At 38.1% G+C, this 27541-nt stretch overlaps 1 protein-coding gene across 5 annotated transcripts in view; it reads left to right on the forward strand.

Moving 5' to 3' along the window:
- The window catches only part of LOC129564191 (membrane-bound transcription factor site-2 protease), a 55357-nt gene that overhangs the window by 1854 nt on the left and 25962 nt on the right, over positions 1–27541 (forward strand). For 3 of the 5 annotated variants that reach the window (XR_008687450.2, XR_016036953.1, XM_055437905.2), the window contains exons 2-7: positions 1158–1306; positions 3230–3428; positions 14493–14596; positions 16548–16675; positions 25328–25446; positions 26363–26543. Coding sequence is in view for 3 of the 5 variants with exons in the window: in XM_055437905.2 (XP_055293880.2) it covers positions 1158–1306; positions 3230–3428; positions 14493–14596; positions 16548–16675; positions 25328–25446; positions 26363–26543 (880 nt within the window). In the remaining 2 variants the exon portion in view is untranslated. Of the gene's footprint in view, positions 1–1157; positions 1307–3229; positions 3429–14492; positions 14597–14626; positions 15681–16547; positions 16676–19709; positions 22488–25327; positions 25447–26362; positions 26544–27541 lie in introns of those variants that run through there. The other 2 variants (XM_055437904.2, XM_088834122.1) reach the window with 2 other exon arrangements.

Here is a 27541-nt window from a genome sequence, read left to right on the forward strand (position 1 = left end):
TTTACACAGTGATTTTGTTGTTTGGGAAAAACAAGCCCACATGATATCATGTTGTATATGTGACAGAAATCCAAAATAAAAATAATTTTTTCAAACCTTCATAGTCTAGTCCAGTGTATGAGATGATCAGGATGTCACTTTAAGTTCAGTAACAGCCCTAAACTCCCTAAGAGAGCACTGTTGCTTGAGCAGAAGACCTAATTCTCATTCAAAGTATCTGCCTGTGGAATGGAGAAATCTTGGGTTTTAGGAGCCTGAACCTAAAACAGCCTTATATTGTCCCAAATCCTACATTACTCAAGGACTTCAGACTTTCCTAATGATGAAACTGTTGAGCTGCATATAAACAGCTGTCTCCCCAACCCCAAAGAATGTTAAGGAGTTACTGAGATTAAGATGACTTTAGATAAATTTTGTATTTTTACATGGTCAAATCCAGGCTAAGTTCTTCGGGTTGTTGCTCAAAAGAGTATAGAAAGCACTGATTCCAAATAACCTGTCCCCTCTGTTGGATCAGCTGGGGGTCTTTTTTAATTATAAGACAAGACCTCGTGCTGTGTAACAAGACTTTTAGACCTGGGCTGTCCTGTGTGGTAGCCACTAATTCCATGTGGCCATCCAGCGTTTGAAATGGGGCTAGTCCAGACTGAGATGTGCTCTTAAGTGTAAAGTTGACACTGAATTTCAAAGGCTTAGTTCATAAGTAAATAAAAAAATAGAATATGAAATACTTCAATAATTATATTGATTATATTTTGAATGATAATATCTTGGTTAGTTTTAGTTATAAACACTTTTAAATTAATCTGTTTCCATTTGCCTTTTAAATTTTCTTGGCTACTGGAAAATTTAAAATTGCACATGTGACTTGCACTTGTAGCTCACATTGTATTTCTTTTGGACAATGCTGTTCTAAGCAAACTTTTTTTGCCCGTGAGCCGTAGTTTGCCAGACCCTGACCTCAGCAGACCAGCTAGTCCAAGACTTATACTTTAATATACTGAAAACATAGATAAATGTAAAGCTTTAAAAGTTATGAACATTTGATTAGTCACTATTTTGCTTTCCTGTAGAAAACACTTCTTTTTTAAAATTTTCTTAAACGTTATAAATTGTTTTTCAAATTGAGTGATGTGGAACTTTTCTTTCTCTCTCAGTCATCTGTATATTTTAAGCATTCTTATGAAGACTGGCTGGAAAACAACGGATTGAGCATCTCCCCTTTTCACATAAGATGGCAGACTGCTGTTTTCAACCGTGCCTTTTACAGTTGGGGACGGCGGAAAGCAAGGATGCTTTACCAGTGGTATTCTTAATTTTCTGTTTTTTGGTTTAGATTAGTAATTGTGATCCTGAGAAATACATGTTAAATGAACTGTTTCCATCGTTTTCAGTTTACTGAGTTTTAAAATGTTGACCATGTAAAAACTTTCTGGCTTTATATAAATGTGTGGGATTGCATCATTGTGCTTTGCATACATTCACAGTCAAGATTCTCTGTCTTGATCTGGGTGGTGGACACATGGGTGTACGTACATACATAAAAATTCAGTGAGCTGTACGCTTCAGACTTACACATTTTACCATGGAAGTTATACATCAGTGGAAAGACAAAACGCATATGGAGCATTTTCCACCAGGAAAACAATCTTAGAGAATTCTCTCCTCCATCATCACACATAGAAACAAGGGTTGTGGGAGTAATAGGGCTCCCAAAAGTCTGCAGGCTTTCCTCCATACTTCGTCTGTGATACCAATCCAGAGGAAGGGTGTTTAAAATATTTATCCTCCTGTAAGGCATGGGCACAAACCAACGCCAGCCATACTGCAGCAACAGGGTCCTGGACTCCCTGGCTATGCTAGGCCTATCCCTTTAATTTAAAATATTATAAATATCATAGTTTATAGTGTTTATGGTTAGGGGACTTATAATGCTCTCCGGGACACCCTGGAGACTGACAGTTTCTGTAGCCGAAGAATTTTTAGTATGAGAGTAGAGGGCCTTTGTCTAAATTCCTTTTTGTTAAAAATTTAGCTCCAGCTAGAGAAGAGCTAAATATCAATAATGAGATTGTCAAAAAGCAGAAAATGCAACGGCAAATCAAAGGAGACAAAACAGAAATAATAAAGAGCAGAAATCAGTGAAATAGGAAGTATACAGTAGAGAAAATCAACAAAGCCGAAAGCTCTTTCTTTGAAAAGATTAGTAAAATTGATAAACCCGTACCATGACTGATCAACAAAAAAAGAAAACAACTAAAAATCAGAATTGGAGGAAGAAATATAACTATAGATTCTGAGACTCATTTATTTTGTCTATTCTACACAACTTGTGGAATCTTATTAATAGTTCCCCAAGCAGAGATTGAACCCAGGCCCTTAGCAATGACAGCATGGAGTGAGACTCATTTTGGAAGATGACGCTATTGTGAACAGTTCTATACATATAAATTTGACAATTTAAATGAAATGGACAAGTTCCTTGAAAAAACACAACTTATCAAAAAGTTAGAAAATGTAATAGATTATTCCCAACTATAGAAGAATGACTTGTAATTATTAACAGTAGAAGAAACTGTTCTTAAGTTTTACCACATTACTGTTTAAGCCCATGACAAAATTCAACTAAAATAAAATCCAAACTGTAGAATCGGTATATGAAAAAGAATGGATTTCTATAATGTCAAAGAGCTTTCATAACTATGTGAGAATAAGATCAAAACAATGCTATGTAAATGAGAAAAAATATGAATGGAAACAAACGTTTTATTGGGAACAATGTTCAACCTCTTCAGTTATGTGCCATGCTGTGCCTGCTCAGTCGTGTCCCCAACTCTTCATGACCCCATGGACTGTAGGCCATCAGGCTCCTCTGTCCATGGGGATTCTCCAGACAAGAACACTGGAGTGGGTTGCCATTCCCTTCTCTACGGGATCTTCCTGACCAAGGGATTGACTCCATGTCTCCTGTATGACAGGTGGAATTTTTACCACTGAGCCACCAGGGAAGCCCCCTTCAGTTATGAGAGAATTGTAAATTAGAACTGCTTAAAGAGCCAAGTACCTGTGCTTCAGTCAAGTATCTGAAGTTCAGGTAGGAAAAAGAAGCAAGCATTATTGACATTTTTAGACATTGTTTGGAAGCTATGAAATGTGGCTGGTTAACATATTTTTAGTCCGTGGATTGTGGGGGATTGTACATTTATGTAATTTTTTTTCCTCTTCACAGGTTCAATTTTGGAATGGTGTTTGGCGTAATTGCCATGTTCAGCTCTTTTTTTCTTCTGGGAAAAACGCTGATACAGACTTTAGGCCAGATGATGGCTGACTCTTCTTATTCCTCCTCCTCTTCCTCTTCCCATTCTTCCTCCTCTTCCTCTTCCTCCTCCTCTTCCTCACTTCACAATGAGCAGGTGCTCCAAGTTGTGGTAAGTGCCTTATTACTGCTCTAAGTAGCTTTGTTGAAACATAGATACAATATATTTCTTCTGGATAGCATAATTCCTATCCATAATATAAATGTGAAAATATATCAAAAGTCTTACACTCTCTCAAATTAGTGGCTTAAACAAAAAGAATATAGCAAAGAATTGTTGCAATATGTACTAGGAGGAGGAAGAGTAGGAATAGTAATAATAGAACAAATGAACTACCACCAAGATTGTGAACAGTTACACAGTTTTAGGTTTAATTCATGTTTTTTCTCCAGTGCGGATTTGTTTTTGTAAATTGAAATATAGTTGCTATACAATACTATATAAATTACAGGTGTGCAATACAGTGATTCACAATTTTTAAAAGTTGTAATCTGTTTAAAGTTATTATAAAATATCAACTGTATTCCCTGTGTTGTAAATTATATCTTTGTAGCTTATTTTGTACCTAGTTAGTAATTCATGTTGTCTTCTTGAAGTGTTGAATAATTGTTACTGTCAAGGAATAAGCATACTGATTTAAAGTCTCTTTAATGTAGAAATAAATTGCATCTTAATCCTATGTGAAGTGTTCCCCTTTATTCCTCATGGCTTTCAGACTGTAAGCAATAATATCCTTTTAATTAAAGGTAAAAGACCTTTTGAATGATCACTGTGATTTCTTGATGTGAAGAAGAATATGCTGAGTTGTACTTCTTTGACTGTAACCTACTTATTATAATTCCCACTTTAAAGAACATGTGTAGACCTATACCCTATCAATTCATGTTTCCAGAGTTTGAAAGGGTACTTTACCACCAAATACCTTTTATTTAAAATTTTTTTCGTTAACAGTTTCCATTTCCATGAATCATGGATGTTACATTTTTAATAAAACAGACTGTTAGTGACTTTTTAAAATTGAAGTATAGTTGATTTACAATTGTGTTAGTTTCAGGTGAACAGCATAGTGATTCAGTATTTTATTCTTATAGCAATCTAGGGATAAGTATTGTTGTTATCCCTGATTCACAGATGAGAAAACCGAGGCACAGAGCTGTTAAGTCACTTGCCTGTGGTCACAGCTAGAAATGATGGGTCCATCACTCACTCACCACTGACTTTAAGAAAGACCAATAATTTCTCAAGGAACTGTAAAGTAACTTTGACCTGTATGTAAGAGATATATGGTGGAAGGTATAAGGTATAGGAGCTAAGATGGGATATAGAGGCAAGGTCTGGTTTATGAAGGGCCATTCTAAGAAGTTTTGATTTAATCTGTATATAACAAGTCTATGCAAAATGGAATGGAGTAGAATTTCACTGAAGATGAGGAGACCATTTGAGAGGGCATTCGGAATAATTCATGTTAGAAGTTACAAAGATCTAAACTAAATTAATGATAAGAAGAATGAAGGGCTGGATTCAAGGGATCTTCTGAAGTGGAGTCTCAGACCTCAGTGATTAAGTGAATGTGAGGCTGGAGGGAGAAGAAGGAGTTGAGGATGACTCTCAGGCTGCATAATTGGTTATTGTTTGCCAAGGAAGAGGATAGTAGAGAAAGAAGCAAGCTTAGAGGAAATATGATCACTGGCCTATGACTGCTAGGATTAGAATAGGAAAAGGTTTTTTTTTTTTCTTTGACTTTTTAGTTTTATTTTAGTTTAACGAGTTTTTTTTTTTTTGGAGGGGGGTGTTTGTTTTAAAAGACATTTACTCAGCATTATAATCAGACTATTATATTTGGCAGTCAACAGCATGGATACAAAAAAACTACGTTAAAACTCTTTGTTGAAATGCTTTACACTTCCCACAGAATAGAAACTAAAATAGCCTGTTGTGCAATTAGTCACAAATATAGTCCTCGAGGTTTGCTTTTTTTTGCCCATATACATGAGCATTGTCTAAAACATGTCTTCTTTGAATCAGCAGGGCTCTGCCACCATTGTGCTTGACTGAGTTTACAAATCTGTTGTAACTTGTAGCTTCCTGGTTACTTCTCTGGTTCTCCTCACCTGCTAAGCTTTGTTTCCTGGCAGTAATTAAAACCTCCCACTGCCATAGCTACTGCTGCTGCCGGAACCACCATAGCCACCTTGGTTTCATGGTTTGGCAAATTATTGGCTTCTACCACCATAGTTAGAACTGGACATGGAACAACAGACTGGTTCCAAATAGGAAAAGGAGTATGTCAAGGCTGTATATTGTCACCCTGCTTATTTAATTTATATGCAGAGTACATCATGAGGAAAGCTGGGCTGGAAGAAGCACAAGCTGGAATCAAGATTGCCGGGAGAAATATCAATAACCTCAGATATGCAGATGACACCACCCTTATGGCAGAAAGTGAAGAGGAACTCAAAGGCCTCTTGATGAAAGTGAAAGAGGAGAGTGAAAAGTTTGGCTTGAAGCTCAACATTCAGAAAACGAAGATCATGGCATCTGGTCCCATCAATTCATGGGAAATAGATGGGGAAACAGTGGAAACAGTGTCAGACTTTATTTTTTTGGGCTCCAGAATCACTGCAGATGCTGATTTCAGCCATGAAATTCAAAGATGCTTACTCCTTGGAAGGAAAGTTATGACCAACCTAGATAGCATATTAAAAAGCAGAGACATTACTTTGCCAACAAAGGTCCGTCTAGTCAAGGCTATGGTTTTTCCCATGGTCATGTATGGATGTGAGAGTTGGACTGTGAAGAAAGTTGATCGCCGAAGAATTGATGCTTTTGAACTGTGGTGCTGGAGAAGACTCTTGAGAGTCCCTTGGACTGCAAGGAGATCCAACCAGTCCATTCTAGAGGAGATCAATCCTGGGTGTTCATTGGAAGGACTGATGCTAAAGCTGAAACTCCATTACTTTGGCCACCTCATGCGATGAGTTGACTCACTGGAAAAGAGTCTGATGCTGGGAGGGATTGGGGGGGAGGAGACGGGGACGACTGAGAATGATATGGCTGGATGGCATCACCGACTCGATGGACATGAGTTTCTGTGACTCCGGGAGTTGGTGATGGACAGGGAGGCCTGGCGTGCTGTGATTCATGGGGTCGCAAAGAGTCGGACACGACTGAGCGACTGAACTGAACTGAACCACCATAGGGGCCAGAACTTCTGCCTCCAAAGTTTCCTCCTCTCGTGGGTCCAAACTTTGATTGCTGTAATTGCCAGAATCACCGTAACTTCCACCACCTCCAAACTGCTTCCATCATTACCAAATCCATTATAGCCATTCTCACAGCCACCATATCAACCACCACCACGGCTGCCACTGAAGCCACCTCAACCACTGACATTTCCTCCACGACCAAAGTTGACGTTTCCACCAAAACCACCTCCATGACTACCACCAAAGTTTCCAGAACCACTTCTACCTCTTTAACTGGATGAAGCACTAACCGTCTCTTGCTTAGATACGGTTTTTGCTTATTTCACAGTTGTGGCCATTCACAGTGTGGTATTTCTGAATGACAGTCTTTTCTATAATAGAGTCATGGTCATCAAAGGTTACAGAAGGCATTCTTTTTGCTGTTGCCTCAGTCACTTTTTTCCCCCATACTGTTCAAAATAACATGTTAGGCGCTGTTTTCATTATCTTCTTTAATGCCACCAACAAAAATCTTTTTCACAGTTAAGTGGGCACCAGGTCTTTGTGAATCTTCTCTTGAGACAGCCCTCTTTGATTCCACAACTATTCCATCCACCTTGTGTGGTCTTGCATTTATAATCGAATCCACCTCCTCCACTGTGGTGTATGGAGTGGAGCCTCTGGAGTGCTTGGTGTTTGTATCCCTCTTTACCACACAGTCTGAGTGTACCCCAAAGCTCAGAATGGCTCCACAGACTCACATTGGTTGTTTCAAAGCTCAGACCTCTGATGAAGAGCTTCCACAGGCTTTCTGGGCTCTTTGGTAGACTCCAACTTAAACTTGACTGTAGTGGAAGAGACTTCAGTGATGCTTACGTGGCATCATCCACAGGCACAAAGAAGCTAACAAGCTTTTTAAATTAATTTTCTATTTTATAAATTTGACATATTACAATTTGTAAATTTAAGGTGTACAGCATGTTACTTTCATACATTTACTTATTGTAATATTGCCATTGGAGTAATATCTATCAGATTATATTATTATAGTATAGTATTATTGATTTTAGTCTTTATACTGTGCATTAGATCTCTGTGGCTTATTTGCTACTCGTTACAACTTTGTACCCTTAAATGCTCATTGTTATCAGCACCCCCTATCTTCTGGTAACCACCATTTTACGCTCTTTTTTTTTTAACAGATTGGACTTTTTTATATTCCATATGTAAGTGATACCATTTAGTACTTGTTTTTCTCTGACTTATCTCACTTAGCATCATGTGGTCAAGGTCTATCCATGTTGTTGCAAATGGCAGGATAGCTTCCTTTCTCATACATGAATAATATTCTATTGTGTATGTATATTACTACATTGTTTTCATCCATTCATCTGTTGGTGGTCATTTGGGTCATTTCCATAATCTCTGCTGTTGTGATAAACCTCAGTTCAGTTCAGTCACTCGGTTGTGTCTGACTCTTTGTGGCCCCATGGACTTTAGCACACCAGGCTTCCCTGTCCATCACCAACTTCCGGAGTTTACTCAAACTCATGTCCATTGAGTCTGTGATGCCATCCAACCATCTCATCCTCTGTCGTCCCCTTCTCCTTCCACCTTCAATCTTTCACAGCATCAGGGTCTTTTCAAATGAGTCAGTTCTTCACATCAGGTGGTCAAAGTGATAAAGTGATAAACATAGATATGCATATACCTCATCAAAATATTTTCATTTCCTTTAGGTGTATACCCAGAAGTAGAATTGATTGATCATATGTTAGATCTATTTTAACTTTTTGAGGAAACTCCATATTGGTTTCCATAGTGGTTGGACTAATTTATATTTCCACCAACAGTGCGTTAGGGTTCCTTTTTCACCACATCCGTGCCAACACATGTGTTGTCTCTTCTTTCTTTTTTAAAAAAATTATTTGGCTGTGCTAGTTTTTACTTGAGGCATGCAGGATCTTAGTTTCTGCTTGCGGGATCTAGTTCCCTGATCAGGCATCAAACCCAGAACCCCTGGGAACACCAGGGAAATCCCTCTTCTCTACTTGATGATAGCCATTCTAACAGGTGTGAGGTATTATCTCACTATGGTTTTGATTGGCATGTCCCTGATGATTAGTAACGTTGAACATTTTTTCATGTGCCTTTTGGCCATTTTGATGTCTTCTTTGGAACTAGTACTTCTGCTCATTTTTTAATCAGATTGTTGGGGAAGGGGTTGTTTGTTATTAAGTTTTGTTAGTTGTTTATATATTTTGGTTATTAACCCCTTATCCAGTACATGGTTTGCAGAAATTTTCTCACATTCTGTAGGCTGCCATTGATTGTTTCTTTTACTATGCAGGAGCTTTTAAGTTTAACGTAATCTCATTTATTGATTTTTACTTTTATTGTTTGTGCTTTTGGTGTCATGTCCAAAAAAGTCATTGCCTGAATGACAAAGTGTTATTTAGAGAGGAAATTATTTCTTTTGTTTTCTTTTCCGCTTATTCACAGAGCTCACAAAATATTGACTCTGTTAGGAGAGCCATGCTTTGGAGCCATTAAGAAGTCCACTGCCCTCTGTGTATCTAACTGGCATGTTTTTGTTTAGGTTTGTTATATCTCCTGACTTTGATATGAGTGCTTATAGCTTAAAGGACTAACTTTCTGTTTATTCTGTAATTATCTATGGCCTCATTCAGTGTTAATTCCCCAAAACCTGGCACTCCATGTTATTCAGAGATCAGTATTCTGGTACATCTAATGCCCTGTGTGATCATGGCTGAGACAGATGGGCAGTCAAGTACCATTGCCAGTAAATAAGACCTACCATCTGTTGGTATAGTCACATACTCAAATCCTTACCTTATTTCATTATTAAATCCATTGACGTAATAAGGAAAAGGAATCAATATCCTATTGGATCAAGCCTACTGATTTATTTGAAATAAAGTAAGATAACGTGAATAATTTATGATATAGGGGAAATGTATGAGAATGTTAAGTACATCAATTTAGAGAGGTATCAGAGATAAGGATAGGTCTGAATAGACAGATACCTGGCAACATGGGAAAAGAGCAGATATGTAGAAAAAGGTACACTGATGTTGGCCTTGGAGTACACAATGAAGCAGGGCAAGGGCTAATAGAGTTTTGCCAAGAGAACGCATTGGTCATAGCAAACACCTTCCAACAACACAAGAGAAGACTCTACACATGGACATCACCAGATGGTCAATACCGAAATCAGATTGATTATATTCTTTGCAGCCAAAGATGGAGAAGCTCTATACAGTGAGAAAAACAAGACCAGGAGCTGACTGTGGCTCAGATCATGAACTCCTTATTGCCAAACTCAGACTTAAATTGAAGAAAGTAGGGAAAACCACTCAACCATTCAGGTATGAACTAAATCAAATCCCTTACGATTATACAGTGGAAGTAACAGACAGATTCAAGGGATTAGATCTGATAGACAGAGTGCCTGAAGAACTATGGATGGAGGTTCATGACATTGTATAGGAGGCAGTGATCGAGACCATCCCCAAGAAAAAGAAATGCAAAAAGGCAAAATGGTTGTCTGAGGAGGCCTTACAAATAGCTGAGAAAAGAAGAGAAGTGAAAGGCAAAGAAAAAAAGGAAAGATATACCCATTTGAATGCAGAATTCCAAAGAATAGCAAAGATAGATAAGAAAGCCTTCCTCAGTGATCAGTGCAAAGAAATAGAGGAAAACAATAGAATGGGAAAGACTAGTGATCTCTTCAAGAAACTTAGAGATATGAAGAGAACTTTTCACGCAAAGATGGACACAATCAAGGACAGAAATGGTATGGACCTAACAGAAGCAGAAGATATTAAGAAGAGGTGGCAAGAATACACAGAAGAACTATTCAAAAGAGATCTTCACGACCCAGATAATCACGATGGTGTGATCACTCACTTAGAGCCAGACATCCTGGAATGCAGAGTCAAGTGGGCCTTAGGAACCATCACTACAAACAAAGCTAGTGGAGGTGATGGAATTCTAGCTGAGCTATTTCACATTCTAAAAGATGATGCTGTGAAAGTGCTGCACTCAATATGCCAGCAAGTTTGGAATACTCAGCAGTGGCCACAGTACTGGAAAAGGTCAGTTTTCATTCCAATCCCAAAGAAAAGCAATGCCAAAGAATGATCAAACTACTGCACAATTTCACTCATCTCACATGCTAGCAAAGTAATGCTCAAAATTCTCCAAGCCAGGCTTCAATAGTATGTGAACCCAGAACTTCCAGATATTCAAGCTGGATTTAGAAAAGGCAGAGGTCAAATTGCAAACATCCATTGGATAATAGAAAAAGCAAGAGAGTTCCAGATAAACATCTACTTCTGCCTCATTGACTACGCCAAAGTCTTTATTATGTGGATCCCAACAAACTGGAAAATTCTTAAGGAGATGGAATTACAAGACCAACTGACCTGCCTCCTGAGAAATCTGTATGCAGGTCAAAAAGCAACAGTTAGAACTGGACATGGAACAACAGACTGGTTCCAGATTGGGAAAGGAGTATGTCAGGCCTGTATATTGTCATCCTGCTTATTTAACTTATATGCAGAGTGCATCATGAGAAATGCCAGGTTGGATGAAGCACAAGCTGGAATCAAGTTTGCCAGGAAAAATATTAGTACCTTCAGATGTGCAGATGACACCACCCTTATGGCAGAAAGCAAAGAAGAACTAAAGAGCCTCTTGATGAAGGTGAAAGAGGAGAGTGAAAAACTGGCTTAAAACTAAAAAAAAAAAAAAACCTCAATATTCAGAAAACTAAGATCATGGCATCTAGTTCCATCACTTCATGTCAAGTAGATGGGGAAACAATGGAAACAGTGAGAACTTTCTTTCTTTGGTCTCCAAAATCACTGTTGATGGTGACTGCAGCCATGAAATTAAAAGATGCTTGCTTCTTGGAAGGAAAGTTTTGACCAACCTAGATAGCATATTAAAAAGCAGAGACATTACTTTGCCAACCAAGGTCCGTCTAGTCAAAGCTATAGTTTTTCCAATAGTCATGCATGGATGTGAGAGTTAGACTATAAAGAAAGCTGAGTGCTGAAGAATTGATGCTTTTGAACTGTGGTGTTGGAGAAGACTCTTGAGAGTCCCTTGGACTGCAAGGAGATCCAACCAGTCCATTCTAAAGGAGATCAGTCCTGGGTGTTCATTGGAAGGACTGATGCTAAAACTGAAACTCCAATACTTTGGCCACCTCATGTGAAGAGTTGACTCATTGGAAAAGACTCTGATGCTGGGAGGGATTGATGGCAGGAAGAGAAGGGAACAACAGAGGATGAGATGGTTGGATGGCATCACTGACTCAATGGACATGAGTTTGAGTAAACTCTGGGAGTTGGTGATGAACAGGGAGGCCTGACGTGCCGCAGTCCATGGGGTCTCAAAGAGTTGTTCAAGACTGAGCAACTGAACTGAACTGATATTCTTGAAAAGAGTTGCTTAATAGGGTCTGAGTAGAGAGAACTTCAGATAATGAGCTTCATGAAAATGTACATATACTCTGACAATTTACTTCCACCTCTGGGACTCTAGGTTAAGGAAATACTTCCAAATTATAGAAAAAGTAGTATATATCAAGCTTTTTATCCTAACCTTTATGAAGAATTGGAAACAACCACAATATGTAATTGAGGATTGCTTAAATTATGGGATTGTCATTCAGGGTAATTTATGAGTACATTAAAAATGATGACTATGAAAGCTAGTTTCTTAACTAGAGAAAGGACTCTTAGAATCAATGAATTTATTTATTTATTTTTTAAAAAGAATGAATTTAGAAAGCAGTCCAAGCAGCATGGTTTGAATCTCTTCTTCAGTTACTAATAAAGGCTTCCAAGTGAAATCCCTTTGTTATACACAAAAAGAAACTGTAATTGAATTAAAATTAAACTGTGAAATTAAAAAAGATCTTGAAATGAGAAAAAGCAGGTTTCTATTTATAGGAACACAGAATGAGAAAGACATGCATAAAATTAATGGCAAAACCATGACTATTGGTATATTTGCTACATAAAAGTTTTTATGTATAAAAAACCAAAAGCAAAATAAAAAGACAAAAAACTTGGAACTACATCTGTAGCATGAATCACAGAAAACAGATGATTGATATTTTAAGTGATCTGACAGTCAATAAGAAAACACAATAAGGAGAAAAGAAAATGGACAAGTCAGGAGTAGGCTACTCACAAAAGATCTCCCAGTGTTCAAAAATAGGGGAATGGGTGTTCAGCTTAATAATCATCAAAGAAATAGAAATCAAGCAATGGGATGCTTTTTATTCCTCTGAATTTGCAGATTTGAATAAAATGAGTTTGCCCAAAGTTATAGAAGGGTCTGCTTTTGGAGAACAGTTTGATCTGTGTCAAAATTTTTTAAGTATAATTGTTTTTATTACCTGTCTGTTAGGCATGAAGTAAACGGTAGACAAGGATTATCTCTTGTAATCCTCAGAATTACCCTTTTAGGTAAATAACATGGTTATTTCCATATTAATGATGTAGAAATTGAAGTGTTGGAGGAATAATCCAAACTTCTTCAAGGTTCCTTACATAGTATAATGGAGCCAGAACATCAGACACACCTCATGTTGTCCCGAGAGTGTGAACCAACCATGCTTGTCTAACAGTTTATCCCCTATATATATATGTATCTAAGACCGAAGCAGAAACCTTTCAAAACAATTGAAATGCCCAACAGTCTACTCCATGGAATACAGTGCAGGTCTTAAAAATCATATTGAACCAGAAAATATTCATGGGAAAATGTTTGTAATACTATTAAGTGAAAGGGGCAGATTTCAAAATCATGTTTATAATAAAAATGTAGTTTTTAAAGATGGAGAAACTCTTTTGCTGACGGAGAAGTCAGCAAAAACAAGACCAGGAACTGACTGTGGCTCAGATCATTTTCTCAGTCAGTGCCAAAGAATTGATGCTTTTGAACTGTGGTGTTGGAGAAGACTCTTGAGAGTCCGTTGGACTGCAAGGAAATCCAACCAGTCCATCCTAAAAGAAGTCAGTCCTGAATATTCATTGGAAGGACTGATGCTGAAGCTGAAACTCCAGTACTTTGGCCACCTGATGTGAAGAACTGATTTACTGGAAAAGACCCTGATGCTGGGAAAAATTGAAGGCGGGAAGAGACAGGGACAATGGAGGATGAGATGGTTGGATGGCATCACCGACTCAATGGACATGAGTTTGGGTAAACTCTGGGAGTTGATGACAGACAGGGAAGCCTGGCATGCCGCAGCCCGTGGGGTTGCAAAGACTCAGACACAACTGAGCGACTGAACTGACTGATGTTCCATATGCCTTTCTTTTTGCATTAAACTTCAATTTTAATATATTTATTGCTTTTCTCATCAATGTACTAGACAAATTGATGAAATAGAAACAATGAAGGGCATGGTGCTCCTACCCCAATAAGGCACTTTTATTATGCTGCCCTTAATGATCAGCTCTCCTATAACTTGATAGTAGTAAACTGAAACTGACAAAAGGGGGGTGGAGACTCCCTGTATCACTCACATAAGTACTTGAAACCTTGCAATAACACTTTGGCAGAAGGACTGGGAACTGTAACAAGAATTCCCACATTGGGCTTCCAGCCCTTAAGGATGAATCAGCTACTGACTCCTTCACTGTCCCTCTGACTTTCCTGACACTTTGCCAGGTTCCCTAATTTTTTCCCGTGGTAAAGAGTTTGGGAAGCTAATGTTTCAATTTTTTAATCTGGTGTTTCCTATTCTCTTTAGATTGATGTGCTTAGTTTAAAAAAAAATGGTGTTTTTATTTTTATTGTGATGGAAGTGGAGAAGTGGACCATCAGTGTTTATATTACTTTTAGCTTACAGAACATTGGATTTGGAAGTTTAGATTTTAGTACAGAGTGAACATCTAGGTCTCTTGGTGCCCAAGTGTGTATTTGTCATTGTTTCTATGAACAGGTTCCTGGCATTAATTTGCCCATCAACCAACTGACATATTTCTTCGCTGCAGTCCTCATTAGCGGTGTTGTACATGAAATTGGACATGGAATAGCAGCTATTAGGTAATGATATTTCCCTCTTTATATATATATGGGATGCAAAAAAAAGCCATTTCATTTAGAAGGACTTATTTCTAAAATCTGGGACTTCCCAGGCGGTGCTAATGATAAAGAACCCACCTGCCGATGCAGGAGAAATAAGAGTCATGGGTTTGATCCCTAGGTTGGGAAGATCCTCTGGAGTAGGAAAAGGCAACCCACTCCAGTATTCTTCCCTGGAGAATTCCATGGACAGAGGAGCCTGACGTACTACAGTCCATGGGGTCACAAAGAGTTGGGCATGACTGAAGCAACTTACCACGCACACCTTACTAAAATCTGCTACATTTGATACTTTTTCTTTCTGTGACTACTGCCCAGTGCATATCCACCATTATTACTTTAAGCTACCTTCTCTTTTGTAGGCATTAATATATTGATGAATATGCTTAGTTAATTGTGCACATCTATAATCTGGGTCTTTCTATCCTTTGTCCTTTGCCAGCATGGTTATATCCTCATGGTGCATCACTATTTTCATCCAGTCCCAAAACCTAATCTTTATATTCATCATTGGATCAGAATGATAACCACTGCAATCAAATCCCATCCACCTGCCTTCTTAGTACTTAATTTGGCTCATCATCTGAAATACTTTCCTGCTTTCTACTCATGGCCTGTGCTGCCTATAGCAAGAACACTGAAAGCTCTGGGTTTGTTAACAAATGTCATAGCCTGTCTAGAAAACCAAGTGGGAAAAGATAAGGGAGGATGAGACCTGGGACTTGCTTCAAGTATCATGCGCTGTTCTTGTCTTGACTCTCCAAATGTATCATTGTAATTATACCTGAGCATTTTAAAGTCTCCTAAATATGTGAAATCGTGATAGGGAAGAGAGTGAGTCACAATTCCCCTTTATTCCCAATAATGAACACACATACTGATGGGAATGTGTTTCATCCTTTGGGTGTGTGGACCACATAAAAAGTTTTAAAGGAGAAGATTTAATCATTTCTTATTACCTTCCAGTTGCTTATGAAGAGTCTGTTGACTCATCTTGACAGAGAGTCTTGACCCTCATTTTGACAGAGCATATACTGTTATACAGGTGTGCCATGTAGTGGTTTAAATGGGCGGCTAGTTTTTTTTTTTTCTATCTTTCATCTTTGCTTCCTCTTCTTTAGCTCTGTAGCTTTTAGGGTTTTACATAGAAAATCATTGTTATTAACAGTTTAATAATTCATAATATGTTTGTGAAATAGTATGGGTAATTTTTTTTATAAAATCCAAGTTCCTGAGCAAAAGTGAAAATTACAGTTATCTTAGATATTTAATGCTAGGTGACAGCACAAAATATTTAGATGATGCTTTTTTTCCGAGTAGCTGTGTGGTCTTATGAGGCTTTTAAATGTAATTCCATTTTTAGAGAATGAGCTGATAAAAAAATAGTTCTCTTGAAGACAATCTAAGCATTATGTATTTTAAAATGTACTTAACATTAATTCAGCAAGAATACATTTAGATAAAATGCCATCTTTATAATAGCTAAGACAAATATAAATATTTAAATTATTTATTAATACTTGAATTCTATTTTCTACCATCTCCTTCCCTGAAAATAATTCAGAGTAAACCATAAAAATGTGTTTTTTTAGTTTCTCATAGAAATACTATTGCTTTGTATTTGTGACTAATTTTATTTGCTCAGCATATTGGTTTCTAAAAATTTTGAAGTTATATGTCTATTTCAGAATGCCCTGTTTTACAAAACATAATTTCACTGATAACTAAATCTGTATGTTATTATAAAATTATGATATACATGTATATCATATATAATTCTTTGACTGTCCAGAGAGACTTGTATTTTAAACAAGAATTTGAATTACACAGGGGAGTTTTATGATTACATGCATTATTAATTTGAAAAATGTGATACTAATAGTAAATTCCTTTTTGTTATATGATTTCTTAGGGAACAAGTTCGATTTAATGGCTTCGGGATTTTTCTCTTCATTATTTATCCTGGAGCATTTGTTGATCTATTCACCACTCATTTGCAACTTATATCACCAGTCCAGCAGCTCAGGATATTTTGTGCAGGTAAAAGATTTAAATTTCTTTATATATCTGTGTGTTATTAGTGGTTTTATGGAAAGGACTCACATCACAAATGAAAATATCTCACTTTCTGGTTGATAAACTCAGATTGTAAGACTTTAAGTTCGAAGTAGTAGTGTAAAATAATTTACATTCCAGTTTTTTTCCCATTTTTTAACATGAATTATTTTTAAAAGATTGAAAGTAAAATGAGCAGAACATACCATGAAAATATGGCTAAAGCATTGAAGTAGACATGTTCAGTTAAGTTGCTCAGTCGTGTCTGACTCTTTGCGACCCCATGAACTGCAGCACGCAGGCCTCCCTGTCCATCACCAACTCCCAGAGTCCACCCAAACCCATGTGCATTGAGTCTGTGATGCCATCCAACCATCTCATCCAAAGTAGACATGGGAGGTCACTAAATAATCATAAAGAGTATAATCCATGATGAAAATGTAATCATGAGTCTTACTGAATAAAGTAACAAATCATCAAAACAAAACTAGGGAAAAGTACCAGGAAAAAACACAAATGTAATAAAGGAGGTTTGTCTCTCAACAAATGGCAGTTATGTATGAAAAAGTCTTATCGTTGAAGCTCTGATTACTCAGATAAAAGTCAATAGTTATGTCAAACTCTATGCCATGACAGTTTATTTTCAAGTGCCCAGGAAGCTAATAAAAATTTGCCAGTTAAATTAAAAATCATAATTGCAGTATTTTTTTAAATGGTAATGAAGTAATGTGTAAAGTTTTGCTAAAATGAAAAGTTACTACCTTAGGCAATTATTATGAAATAAGAAGTGAAAGTAAATCAGTTAAGCAGTCAACTAAAGAAATGAGAAAAAAACTACGAAATAGGTAAGAATTGATGTAATGAGTATAGATAGATACAGTTGGTCAGTCGTGTCCAACTCTGCAACCCAATGAACTGTAGCCTGCCAGGCTCCTCTGTCCGTGGAATTCTCCAGGCAAGAATACTGCATCAGTTCAGTCACTCAATTGTGTCCGATTCTTTGCGACCCCATGGACTGCAGCACGCCAGGCTTTTCTGCCCATCACCAACTCCCAGAGCCTGCTCAAACTATGTCCATCAAGTCAGTGATGCCATCCAACCATCTCATCCTCTGTCGTCCCCTTCTCCTCCTGCCTTCAGTCTTTCCCAGTATCAGGGTCTTTTCCAACGAGTCGGTTCTTCGCATAAGGTGGCCAAAGTATTGGAGTTTCAGCTTCAGCATTAGTCCTTCCAATGAATATTCAGGACTGATTTTCTTTAGGGTGAACTGGTTTAATCTCCTTGCAATCCAAGGAGTAAGCGTCTTTTAATTTCATGGCTGCAGTTACCATCTGCAGTGATTTTGGAGCCCAGGAAAATAAAGTCTGTCACTGTTTGAATTGTTTCCCCATCTATTTGCCATGAAGTGATGGGACCAAGGGATTCTCAAGAGTCTTCTCCAACACCACAGTTCAAAAGCAACAGTTTTTTGGCACTCAACTTTCTTTATAGTCCACCTCTCACATCCATACATGACTACTGGAAAAACCATAGCTTTGACCAGACGGACCTTTGTCTGCTAAGAATACTGCAGTGGGTAGCCATTCCCTTCTCCTGGAGATCTTCCCAATCCAGGGATCAAACCCCTGTCTCCTGCATTGCAGGCTGATTCTTTACCATCTGAGCCACTAAGGGAAGCCCCATAATCAGTATGAAAATACACAAAAAGTGTAATAAATTAGAAAAAAAACTTTTAAATTCAAGAGTTCTTAGAAGAACAAAAAAAGATTAATCAATGGAGAAAACATAGAATTAGCAGTCAGATTGGGGAATGATAACTGATACAGAGAAATTTTAAACAATTATAAAAGTGTTCTTTGTTCATCTCTGCAAAAAATTTTCACAAACCTGGATAATTATTTTTTAAATAGCCCAAATTAACCCCAGCTGAGATAGAAAAAAAAAATTATAAATAGGATGATTACCATAGAAGAAATTAAAGAAGTTGAAAAATGGTCCTGAAAGTTCAATATGTAGAATTATTTCAAATCTTGAAGAAAAGATTTTTCTTTTCAATTCCAATTTAGCATAAACTTTCCAGATTACATATAGAAGGAAACCAAGAATTTTTTTAAAGTCGGGGTACTAACACTGCTGTATCCTATAAAGCACACACAAAAATTCTATAGACAGTTGGTATATCTAAACAACACAAAGATAGCTTAACATCTTTGTTTTTTAGGAAATGTTATATGTGAATGTGGTAAACACTGATTACCCTTAAGGGAAAAATACCACCTCAGCAGATATTGAAATGGGTATTTAATAAAATTCAACATCCATTAATGCTTAAAAAACAAAAATCTTTAGTAAAAATGGAAATAGTTGGCTATTTACTAATGGTATAAAACTTAGAAGCATTTCTATTAAAGCACTGGTTCCTAACCTTTTGGGAACCAGGGACCAGTTTTGTGGAAGATAAAAACCAGGGGTTGAGGGATGGATGTGGTTCAAATGGTAATGCAAATGATGGACCAGCACCTAGTATTAAAGGAAAAGACAGGCATTCCCACTATCACTGATATTGTTAAATGGTCTATAAATGTGGGTCAGTGCAATTAAATAAAAAAAAGCATAAATATTAGAAAAGGATAGGTCTTCTCTGCCGCCGCCCCACCCCACCCCACCATACTCATACAGGTGGTGGGGTAGAAGCGGAGGGACAATTAAAATCAGTGAAAATGAAACTGAAAAAATTATGCAGAGCCTGGTTGCTATATTCAAAAGAAACACTAGCTTAGGATGCTAAGCAGCGCGGGTATTGGGGGCGGGAGGGATGGCGCATGTGTAAGCGTACAACTGTGGGCACGTACTGGACTGTGGGCACGTACAACTGTGGGGCGCCTCAGCTTAGAAGCGCATGTGCAAGGTTCCCCAAAGCGCATGCGTGCTGCCCACCCAGGAGCTCTTGCGCCTCTTCCGCATCGTGCTCTGCAACTGCGCACACCTTCTTGCAAAGCACGCGGTTTTCTCCTTTCAGCTTTTTTTTTCCGCGGCATTTTGGTCACCCATCCGCTGATAAGTAGCCTCTGAAGAGCCTTCAGCCATGGACACTGACGAGCCATTCTACACCACAGACAACCTGGAGTTGTATCCAGAGATTGTGGGGCTGCAGCAGGTACAAGTAGAGCCCGCCACTGAGGAGATCGCCACTGAGGAGACCGCCATTGAAGAGACCGCCTCTGTGGAGACCTTCGGGATGGAGGCAATCAAGGAATGTGAGGATGTCACCGGCAATTGGTTCCACGGTGGCCACTGCTATCCACCTCTGATTGCGCTGCAGCCTCTTTTTACAAGCAACCCAGCCCAAGGGGACCACGGCCAAGAAATGATCATGGTGCAGACACAGGAGGAGGTGGTGACCTGCGAGCCTGAAAGCCTTCAGGCCAGTGACCAGATTGTCATCCCAGGCCTCGACGACAACTATTTTGAGCAGACCTTGGCTCCTCTGTCAGACTCCACATCTTCCTCAGCCTGCAACCGCACCAGGAAGCCCAGCGGCCACGGCAAGAAACTCGACGGTAAGACGGGTTCCCTGGGCGGTGAGGCGACGGCGGAAAGCAGCTCTGAGGCAGGCCACAAGAAGTGGGAGCAGAAGCAGGTGCAGATCCAAACCCTAGAGGGTCAGTTCTCTGTCACCATGTGGTCCTCAATCAATAAGAATGACCCTGAGACTGGACAGACTGAGAACTCAGTTCCTGATTATTCAGAGTACTTGACGGGTAAGAAACTGCCTCCTGAGGGAATTCCTGGCATTGATCTCTCAGATCCCAAACAACTGGCCGAATTTACTAAAATGAAACCTAAAAAACCCAAAGATGATGTGCCGAGAACAGTAGCTTGCCCTCACACAGGCTGCTTGAAGATGTTCAGGGATAATGCTGCTTTGAGAAAACATATGCACACCCATGGCCCCAGAGTTCACATCTGTGCAGAATGTGGCAAAGCTTTTGTTGAGGGCTCAAAACTGAGACGGCATCAACTGGTGCATACCGGAGAGAAGCCGTTTCAGTGCACCTTTGAAGGCTGCGGAAAACGCTTTTCCCTAGATTTCAACCTGCGTACCCACGTGCGAATCCATACCGGGGATAAGCCCTACGTGTGCCCTTTCGATTGTTGTAATAGAAGGTTTGCTCAGTCAACTAACCTGAAATCTCATATCTTAACACATATTAAGAATAAAAAGAGCCAGTAAAAAGAAGAGAAGACTCTTCTTAGGCTCAGAAAGCATCTTCCAGTTGTGTAATTGAAAATGAATATGCCTCTCTTTCATATACTGTTTCTAGAAAAGAATTTTGTGACTGACTCCAAGGGTTAAGTTTTGATAGATTTAGTAAAAATAAAGTTAAAAGGTTAAAAAAAAAGACAAAGAAAGACCAAAAAAAAGACAAAAAAGACAAAAAAAGACAAAAAAGACAAAAAAAGACAAAAAAGACAAAAAAGACAAAAAAAGTAATTCTTCATATAACATTGTTAAGAAGTTTTGTCTTGTTCTGTAATACCATTTGAAAAATATGATTTTGTAATGTTTGCTCATGAATCTCACATCAACAGACTGTTCTTTAAAAAAAAGACTGTTCTTCATCCAACTGTGATTAAAATGGGACTTCTCACATTCCTTTAAAAATGAAGTTTTGCCTATTGTTTAAATTTTTGAAGTTCTGTATTTTCTAGATGTTCATGTTTATACTTTTTAAGATTATGTTTAGTACTAAAAAAGAAAAAAATATGCTTAGTAATTCTGTGTATGGTTTTTCTGGAAGTAGATAACTTTACTTGCAGATTTTCTTTAAAAGAGTGAACAGTTACATGTATATATAACATTTTACAGTTTAAAAAAACTTAGGTTTTGTTTGCTATCTTAATTTTGATTGTATTCTTTGACATTAATGCATTTTACATAACAGTGTTTTAACTGCATTGAATTAGTAGTTTTGAATATTAGATAAGTTGTAGTCAGTTTAAACCTGTTTTAGTCTTTTTACTCCCCCCCACAACCCCAAATACTGCCAGGTGCTGTTGTTTAGTCCTTTCTTTGCCTGTTCAGTTAGGGAGTGGTGCTCAGCTGTGGAATATATTGTGTATGTGTTGACTTTTACCATTTGGTATGTAAATCCTTTATAATAGACAAAGCAAAAAATAAAATACCTGTTCTAAAGAAAAAACTTGTCTTTATAAATATTGTAGCTAGAGAATAGAGAAAATGGGGAGAGTGTTCGTGGCACCTGGTGGGTGGGTAGAGGCCAGGGTTGCCGCTAAACATTTTACAATGCACACACCAGTCCCCCGCAGCAAAGAATTATCTGGCCCAAAGTGCCAGTAGTGCCACTGTTGAGAAACCTGCCCCAGAGAAAGTAAAAACGGTAATGAAAATTCATTTGGTAAACTGAAAAGCAAATCATTAATGAACAAGAGGTTGTTTAAATAAAGGAAATAAAGGCACCCACATTGCAACTTAGCCATCATTGGCAAATCTGAAACCTAGCAGGGTGGTCTGGTACCAGCTGCATCCCTGATAAGAGATAGGAGGCTCCCCAGAGGGTCAAAGAATCAGTGCTGCTCTGTGCCCCTCTGAGTGTTGCTTGGATGAGAAGAGCCAGGATTATTATGGTGGGGTCATCCTAATAAAGAAGAGGTAGGGTATAACATTTAGGCAGTTCTGTTGGACTGTACCATCGTGAGTAGTTGAGGAGAAAGCTGAATATAGCACATGGTAGTGGTGGCAAATCTAATCAGTGGGGATGGATTTTGTGAAATTGTTGTGGGACTATCAACAGGGTGTGGGGTGGTGGGAGGGGTGAAATAGCTGTATTCCTAAATTAGTTTCACTAGAGTAAATTCCAGTGGGTCAAAGAACCAGAGGGTTGTTGTTTTGTTTTGTTTTGTTTTTGTCTTAATTTTGTTTTTTAAATGATGCTATGAAAGCAATACAAGAAAACACAGATCTTCTACAATCTTGAACTGGGAAAAACTTAATACAAAGGAGCCATTTGACCACACCAAAATTTAAAATATATGCATAGGCAAAACTATAAACCTAGCCAAACAAACTGGAGGAAATGATCAAAATACCTCATATAGAAGATGAAATTCCTCAATGTATGTATTACAAATAATAATACATATAAATTACTTTTTTAAAAAATTCAAAAAATGCAAACTGACAATATGGGAGGGAGGTGGGAGCGGGGTTCAAGATGGGGAACACATGTATACCCGGGGCGGATTCATGTCATTATATGGCAAAACCAATACAATTTTGTAAAGCAATTAGCCTCCCATTAAAATAAATAAATTTTTTTAAAAAGCTGAGAGAAAAAAAAAAAGTAAGCAACTCTCAGACAATAATACAACCATTTAATAACCATGAAAAATGTACAAACTAATTCATATTTAAAGAAATAGAAATCAAGACAAAGATTTTACTTTTCACCTGGCAGATGACAGTCTAAAATTATGATAGCACCCAGTGTTGTTTAGAGGGTGGGGAAACGTGACAAGTATAAGAATATAATGCAGGTGCTCGGCCACCAGCGACCGATCGGGGCCCGACCCGAGTCGGGCCTGGGAGTGTGACACCGAGGGCGGGGGAGCGCAAGCCGCTGCTCCTCACCGAGCTGCGCGCGCCGCCTCAGAAACCATCGCCATTGCTGAAACCTTAAGAGAAACCATTTACTGGACTGTTGGTCTCTGCAGCCTCGCTCCCCACGACCGACCAGGAACTGTGAAGTGTGGCCATCTATTTAAAAAAAAAAAAAGAATATAATTCAGACTTGAAAGTTAACTTTAATGCATATATTTTTGACCCAACAATTCCATTTTTGTATAATTGTCCATACCTTAAGAGATGTGATCTTTATCAGATGCATAACATCATGAGCAAAGTTGTTACAACACTGTATGAAAATGTTAAGACAGCCTAAGTGATCATTAGTAGGAAACCTTATTAATAAGTCAATATGTTTTTTTTAAAAAATAGATTACTCTGTAGTGGATATAAGGAATAGGTTAGATATGAATGTGCAGATAAGGGAAAATTTTAAAGTATATAAATGAAAAAGCAAAATACAGTTTCAGATACATAGCTTGATACCATTGGTGTTTTTAAAAGATCTTTCTGTGTATAAAACAGAAAGGATTGTTTACCCAATTATGTCTTGGACTAGAGGAACATCTTGCAATGTCATGGTACATGAAATATATATTATTAGCTAGAAATCTGGCTGCTGTAATACCTAAAAATAACAGTGACTTAAACACTCATAAAACATTAGAAATGTAAGTAGTTCAATGCTGATACAGAGAAGGCAATGGCAACCCACTCCAGTACTCTTGCCTGGAAAATCCCATGGACGAAGGAGCCTGGTAGGCTCCAGTCCATGGGGTTGCGAAGAGTTGGACACGACTGAAGCAACTTAGCAGCAGCAGCGGCAATGCTGATAATGGTAATTCTATGATCTGGAGGACTGAAGCGCCTTTTGTCTTAGCTTTACGATTTCCAGCATGCAGCTTCTATATCGTAGACTCAAGTTTAGCTCCATTATAGCTACATTCCAGCCGGTAAGATAGTCCCCATCACCTCTGCTCACATCCCTTTGCTGAAGTACAGTCATATGGCCACAGTCCCCTTTGATCTGGGCGATGTCTTTAAGTTACATTTCTATCATTACAGGACACTGGTGCTGTCAGCCTCCTAGGGATGTTTGGAATGTGTGGGGTGGGGGACATTGGTTGGTTGTCTCGGTGACATATATATGATATATATCCTGTATTGTAAGGAGCAAGACCTGCACACCTAAGAATCACACTGCCCAGAGAGCTAGTATCCCCTCCACCCTGCCCCATAAGAAAAACTGTACTAGAGAGGAAGGGTTGGTATGGGAGGGGCTGTTACCTGGTGGTATGCTAGTGAATGTTTAGTTATAGCCCTGGAGGAAAGGGTGGAGAGCTCTGATAAACCAGCATTTGCTCCTGTCTGTGGCATAACTACTCCCACCATGGCCAGCTTGAAGGCACCAACTTGAGGTTCCTGGTGGAGGAATTGGTTAAAGAGGCCCAGTCAGCTGTGGCAAGCTGGCAGGAGCAGACTCCAGCACAATTCACCTATCTCTATAGAGATGGTAGAGATAATTTATAGTCTTGATGTAAGATACATACCCCAGTTCAGCAAGAATGTTTTTTTTTACTGCATCATAACTTTTATTTGATGGCTCTGAAGTTCCTTTCAAAGATCACAAGTATGTTTAAATGAATACATAACATTTTCTGAAATAAAGCTATGGTAAGTAGAAGATACTCTATTCACTACATACACATACACACCCCTTTACATATATAATAATTGTATATATATTGAGAGAGAATGTAGACTCTAACAGTGTTAAATCATATTAGCATGTGGTCTTCCTAGTGTTGTATTAACATAGTCATTTTAGATTTCAGTATTATAAGTGAACATGTCTTCTGTACTAATAAATTGCTCTATCTGCCTCACAGCTTCTTCTGGTGACTTTCCTAATGTATCAGAATGCTTAGGTGTAATGAAATCCAGCTGCCCTGCCCCTGGTTGAACTTACTCTTTTTGTTCCCTCTTTTCAGGTATCTGGCATAATTTCATCCTTGCCCTCGTTGGTATTTTAGCTCTTATTCTCCTTCCTGTAATTCTCTTGCCGTTTTACTACACTGGAGTTGGGGTGCTTATCACTGAAGTTGCTGAGGTAAATGATAAGATTGTCTAGGGTATTCCGCCAGATTTTGTGAAGTAACACTGAGCATTTTATGTCAGGAACTTTTATTCAAATTCCTCTCATGTACAGAATGTTCAGTTTTTCCTAAAGAAAGTACTGTAATCCTTTCAAATGGAAGAAATAGTTTTGTGAAACACACTGGCTCTTTTAAAATACTGAAAATTGTTTCTGTTCTGAGTTACAAGAATGATATCAAGATTTTCTACCTGTAATTTTTTTATAAAATGCATCATTTACCTTTACTGTTTGTTTTATCATTGTGCTTTTGAGTCAAATGTCTTTACTCCTAAGAAGTAAGAAAGATGAAACCTAAGCTAGCCAGCCAGAACATTTCATGGGAGTTTTAAGTTATTAATGTCTTCGACTCTGTCTTTCACTCCCTTAGACTAGCATGATGGTATCAAGTCTTCTCTTCACACTTTGGGAAGAGAAAAATTACCTTTGTGAGCAATTGACTCACATACTGATACACTCACTGTGCTGACAGTATTGTCTGCATATTTGGGACTGTGTTTAGATAAGGACTTGTCTTTATCATTTTCTCCCTTGGTGATAGAGGAAAATGAAGGCATTCTGGTAACCACTTTCACAAAAAATTTTAATTAGCAGCTTGGGAAAAGTTGTCATTTTAATCTTAACTGTTGGTGAGTGAGGTTTGTTTGTTTTTTCAGTTACAAAAATTTCAAAATCTTAGTGAAGTATGAAAAGTATAATTGTTGGGTTTATATTTTGTTATTTGTCTAGGACTATACATCATGGATTCAAAGCTGGATTATTTTTGCATTATTCAAAACCTTCTACTTAATTTAGTGTCTTTATTATTTGCTCAGATTAATCACAGCTTGTCTTCTCACATTTTCTGATTTGGTTCTGCCCTCTTACCAAGGACTCACCTGCAGTTGGACCCAGAGGCCTTTTTGTGGGAGACCTTGTCACCCATCTACAGGATTGTCCTGTTACCAATGTACAAGACTGGAATGAATGTCTGGATACCATCACCTATGAGCCCCAAATTGGTTACTGTATAAGTGCATCAACTTTGCAGCAGTTAAGCTTCCCAGTTAGAGGTATGTATATTTTCTCTGTGTGATATAATTTAGGACCGCAAGCAGCAGTCCTTGCCATTCGTTAATTCTTAGACTATGTGTATAGATTTATTTTGTTCTAACTTCCTTGAAAAAATCAGTAAAGTAATAATAGGCCTAAACAAGTAAACATCCTTCTTGGTAAGTTAGATAATAATATGTATGTTTTGTCTACTATATTTTGTTGTTGCACTTCTAAGGAATTTCATGTTTGATTTTCAGAACTCTAGGATCTAATTCTTTCAGCATTTAGATTACACTTGTGTTTACTCAACATTCAAGCTCCAACATAACCAATTAACTAAATTCCAGTAATTAAATACCCTTGTGCTATGTGGATGGTGACATGTCCAAAGCTATTTAGCATAGGTTTTTTTCATGTGGCAGGTGTCCAGAGAAAATCATCTTGATGTCCAAAAATACTTCCTGAAGTCAGATCTGTTGTTCTGTCTAGTAGGCAACAGGGTGAAGCAAGATTACCTTCAGAAGCTGCCAAATGTATTTTTAGCTCTTCCATCTCTGGAAAATCAGTCTCCCAACTCTTAATACAAAACCCTGGGGACCCAAATTATTGAAAGTGTTGGAAAGTGCAAATTATACTCATAGACTACATTTTTAAATCAAGAAATGCCTGAGTACTTTTACACATCTACTGGGGTTAAGAAATATGATTAATTATTTAAAATAATTTTATTAAAGTACCATGTGCAAAGTGGCAAAGTAGAAAGAACTGGTTTAAATTTTTTTCATATGTAATCTTCCATGTATAACCTATTATTTAAGATTAATTTTTATTTGTTTGGCGCACTGGGTCTTAGTAGTGACACACAATATCTTTAGTTGCTGCGTGCAAACTCAGTTGCAGCATGTGGGATCTAGTTTCCCCACCAGAGACTGAACTCGGGATCCCTTCATTGGGAGCTTGGAGTCTTAGCCATTGAAACACCAAGGAAGTCCCTCTAACCCATTTTTAAGAGCTC

This window comes from Moschus berezovskii, chromosome X (assembly GCF_049115385.1).
Source record: "Moschus berezovskii isolate FMDL1 chromosome X, NW_MosBer_1.0, whole genome shotgun sequence".
Classification (NCBI taxonomy): Eukaryota; Metazoa; Chordata; class Mammalia; order Artiodactyla; family Moschidae; genus Moschus; species Moschus berezovskii.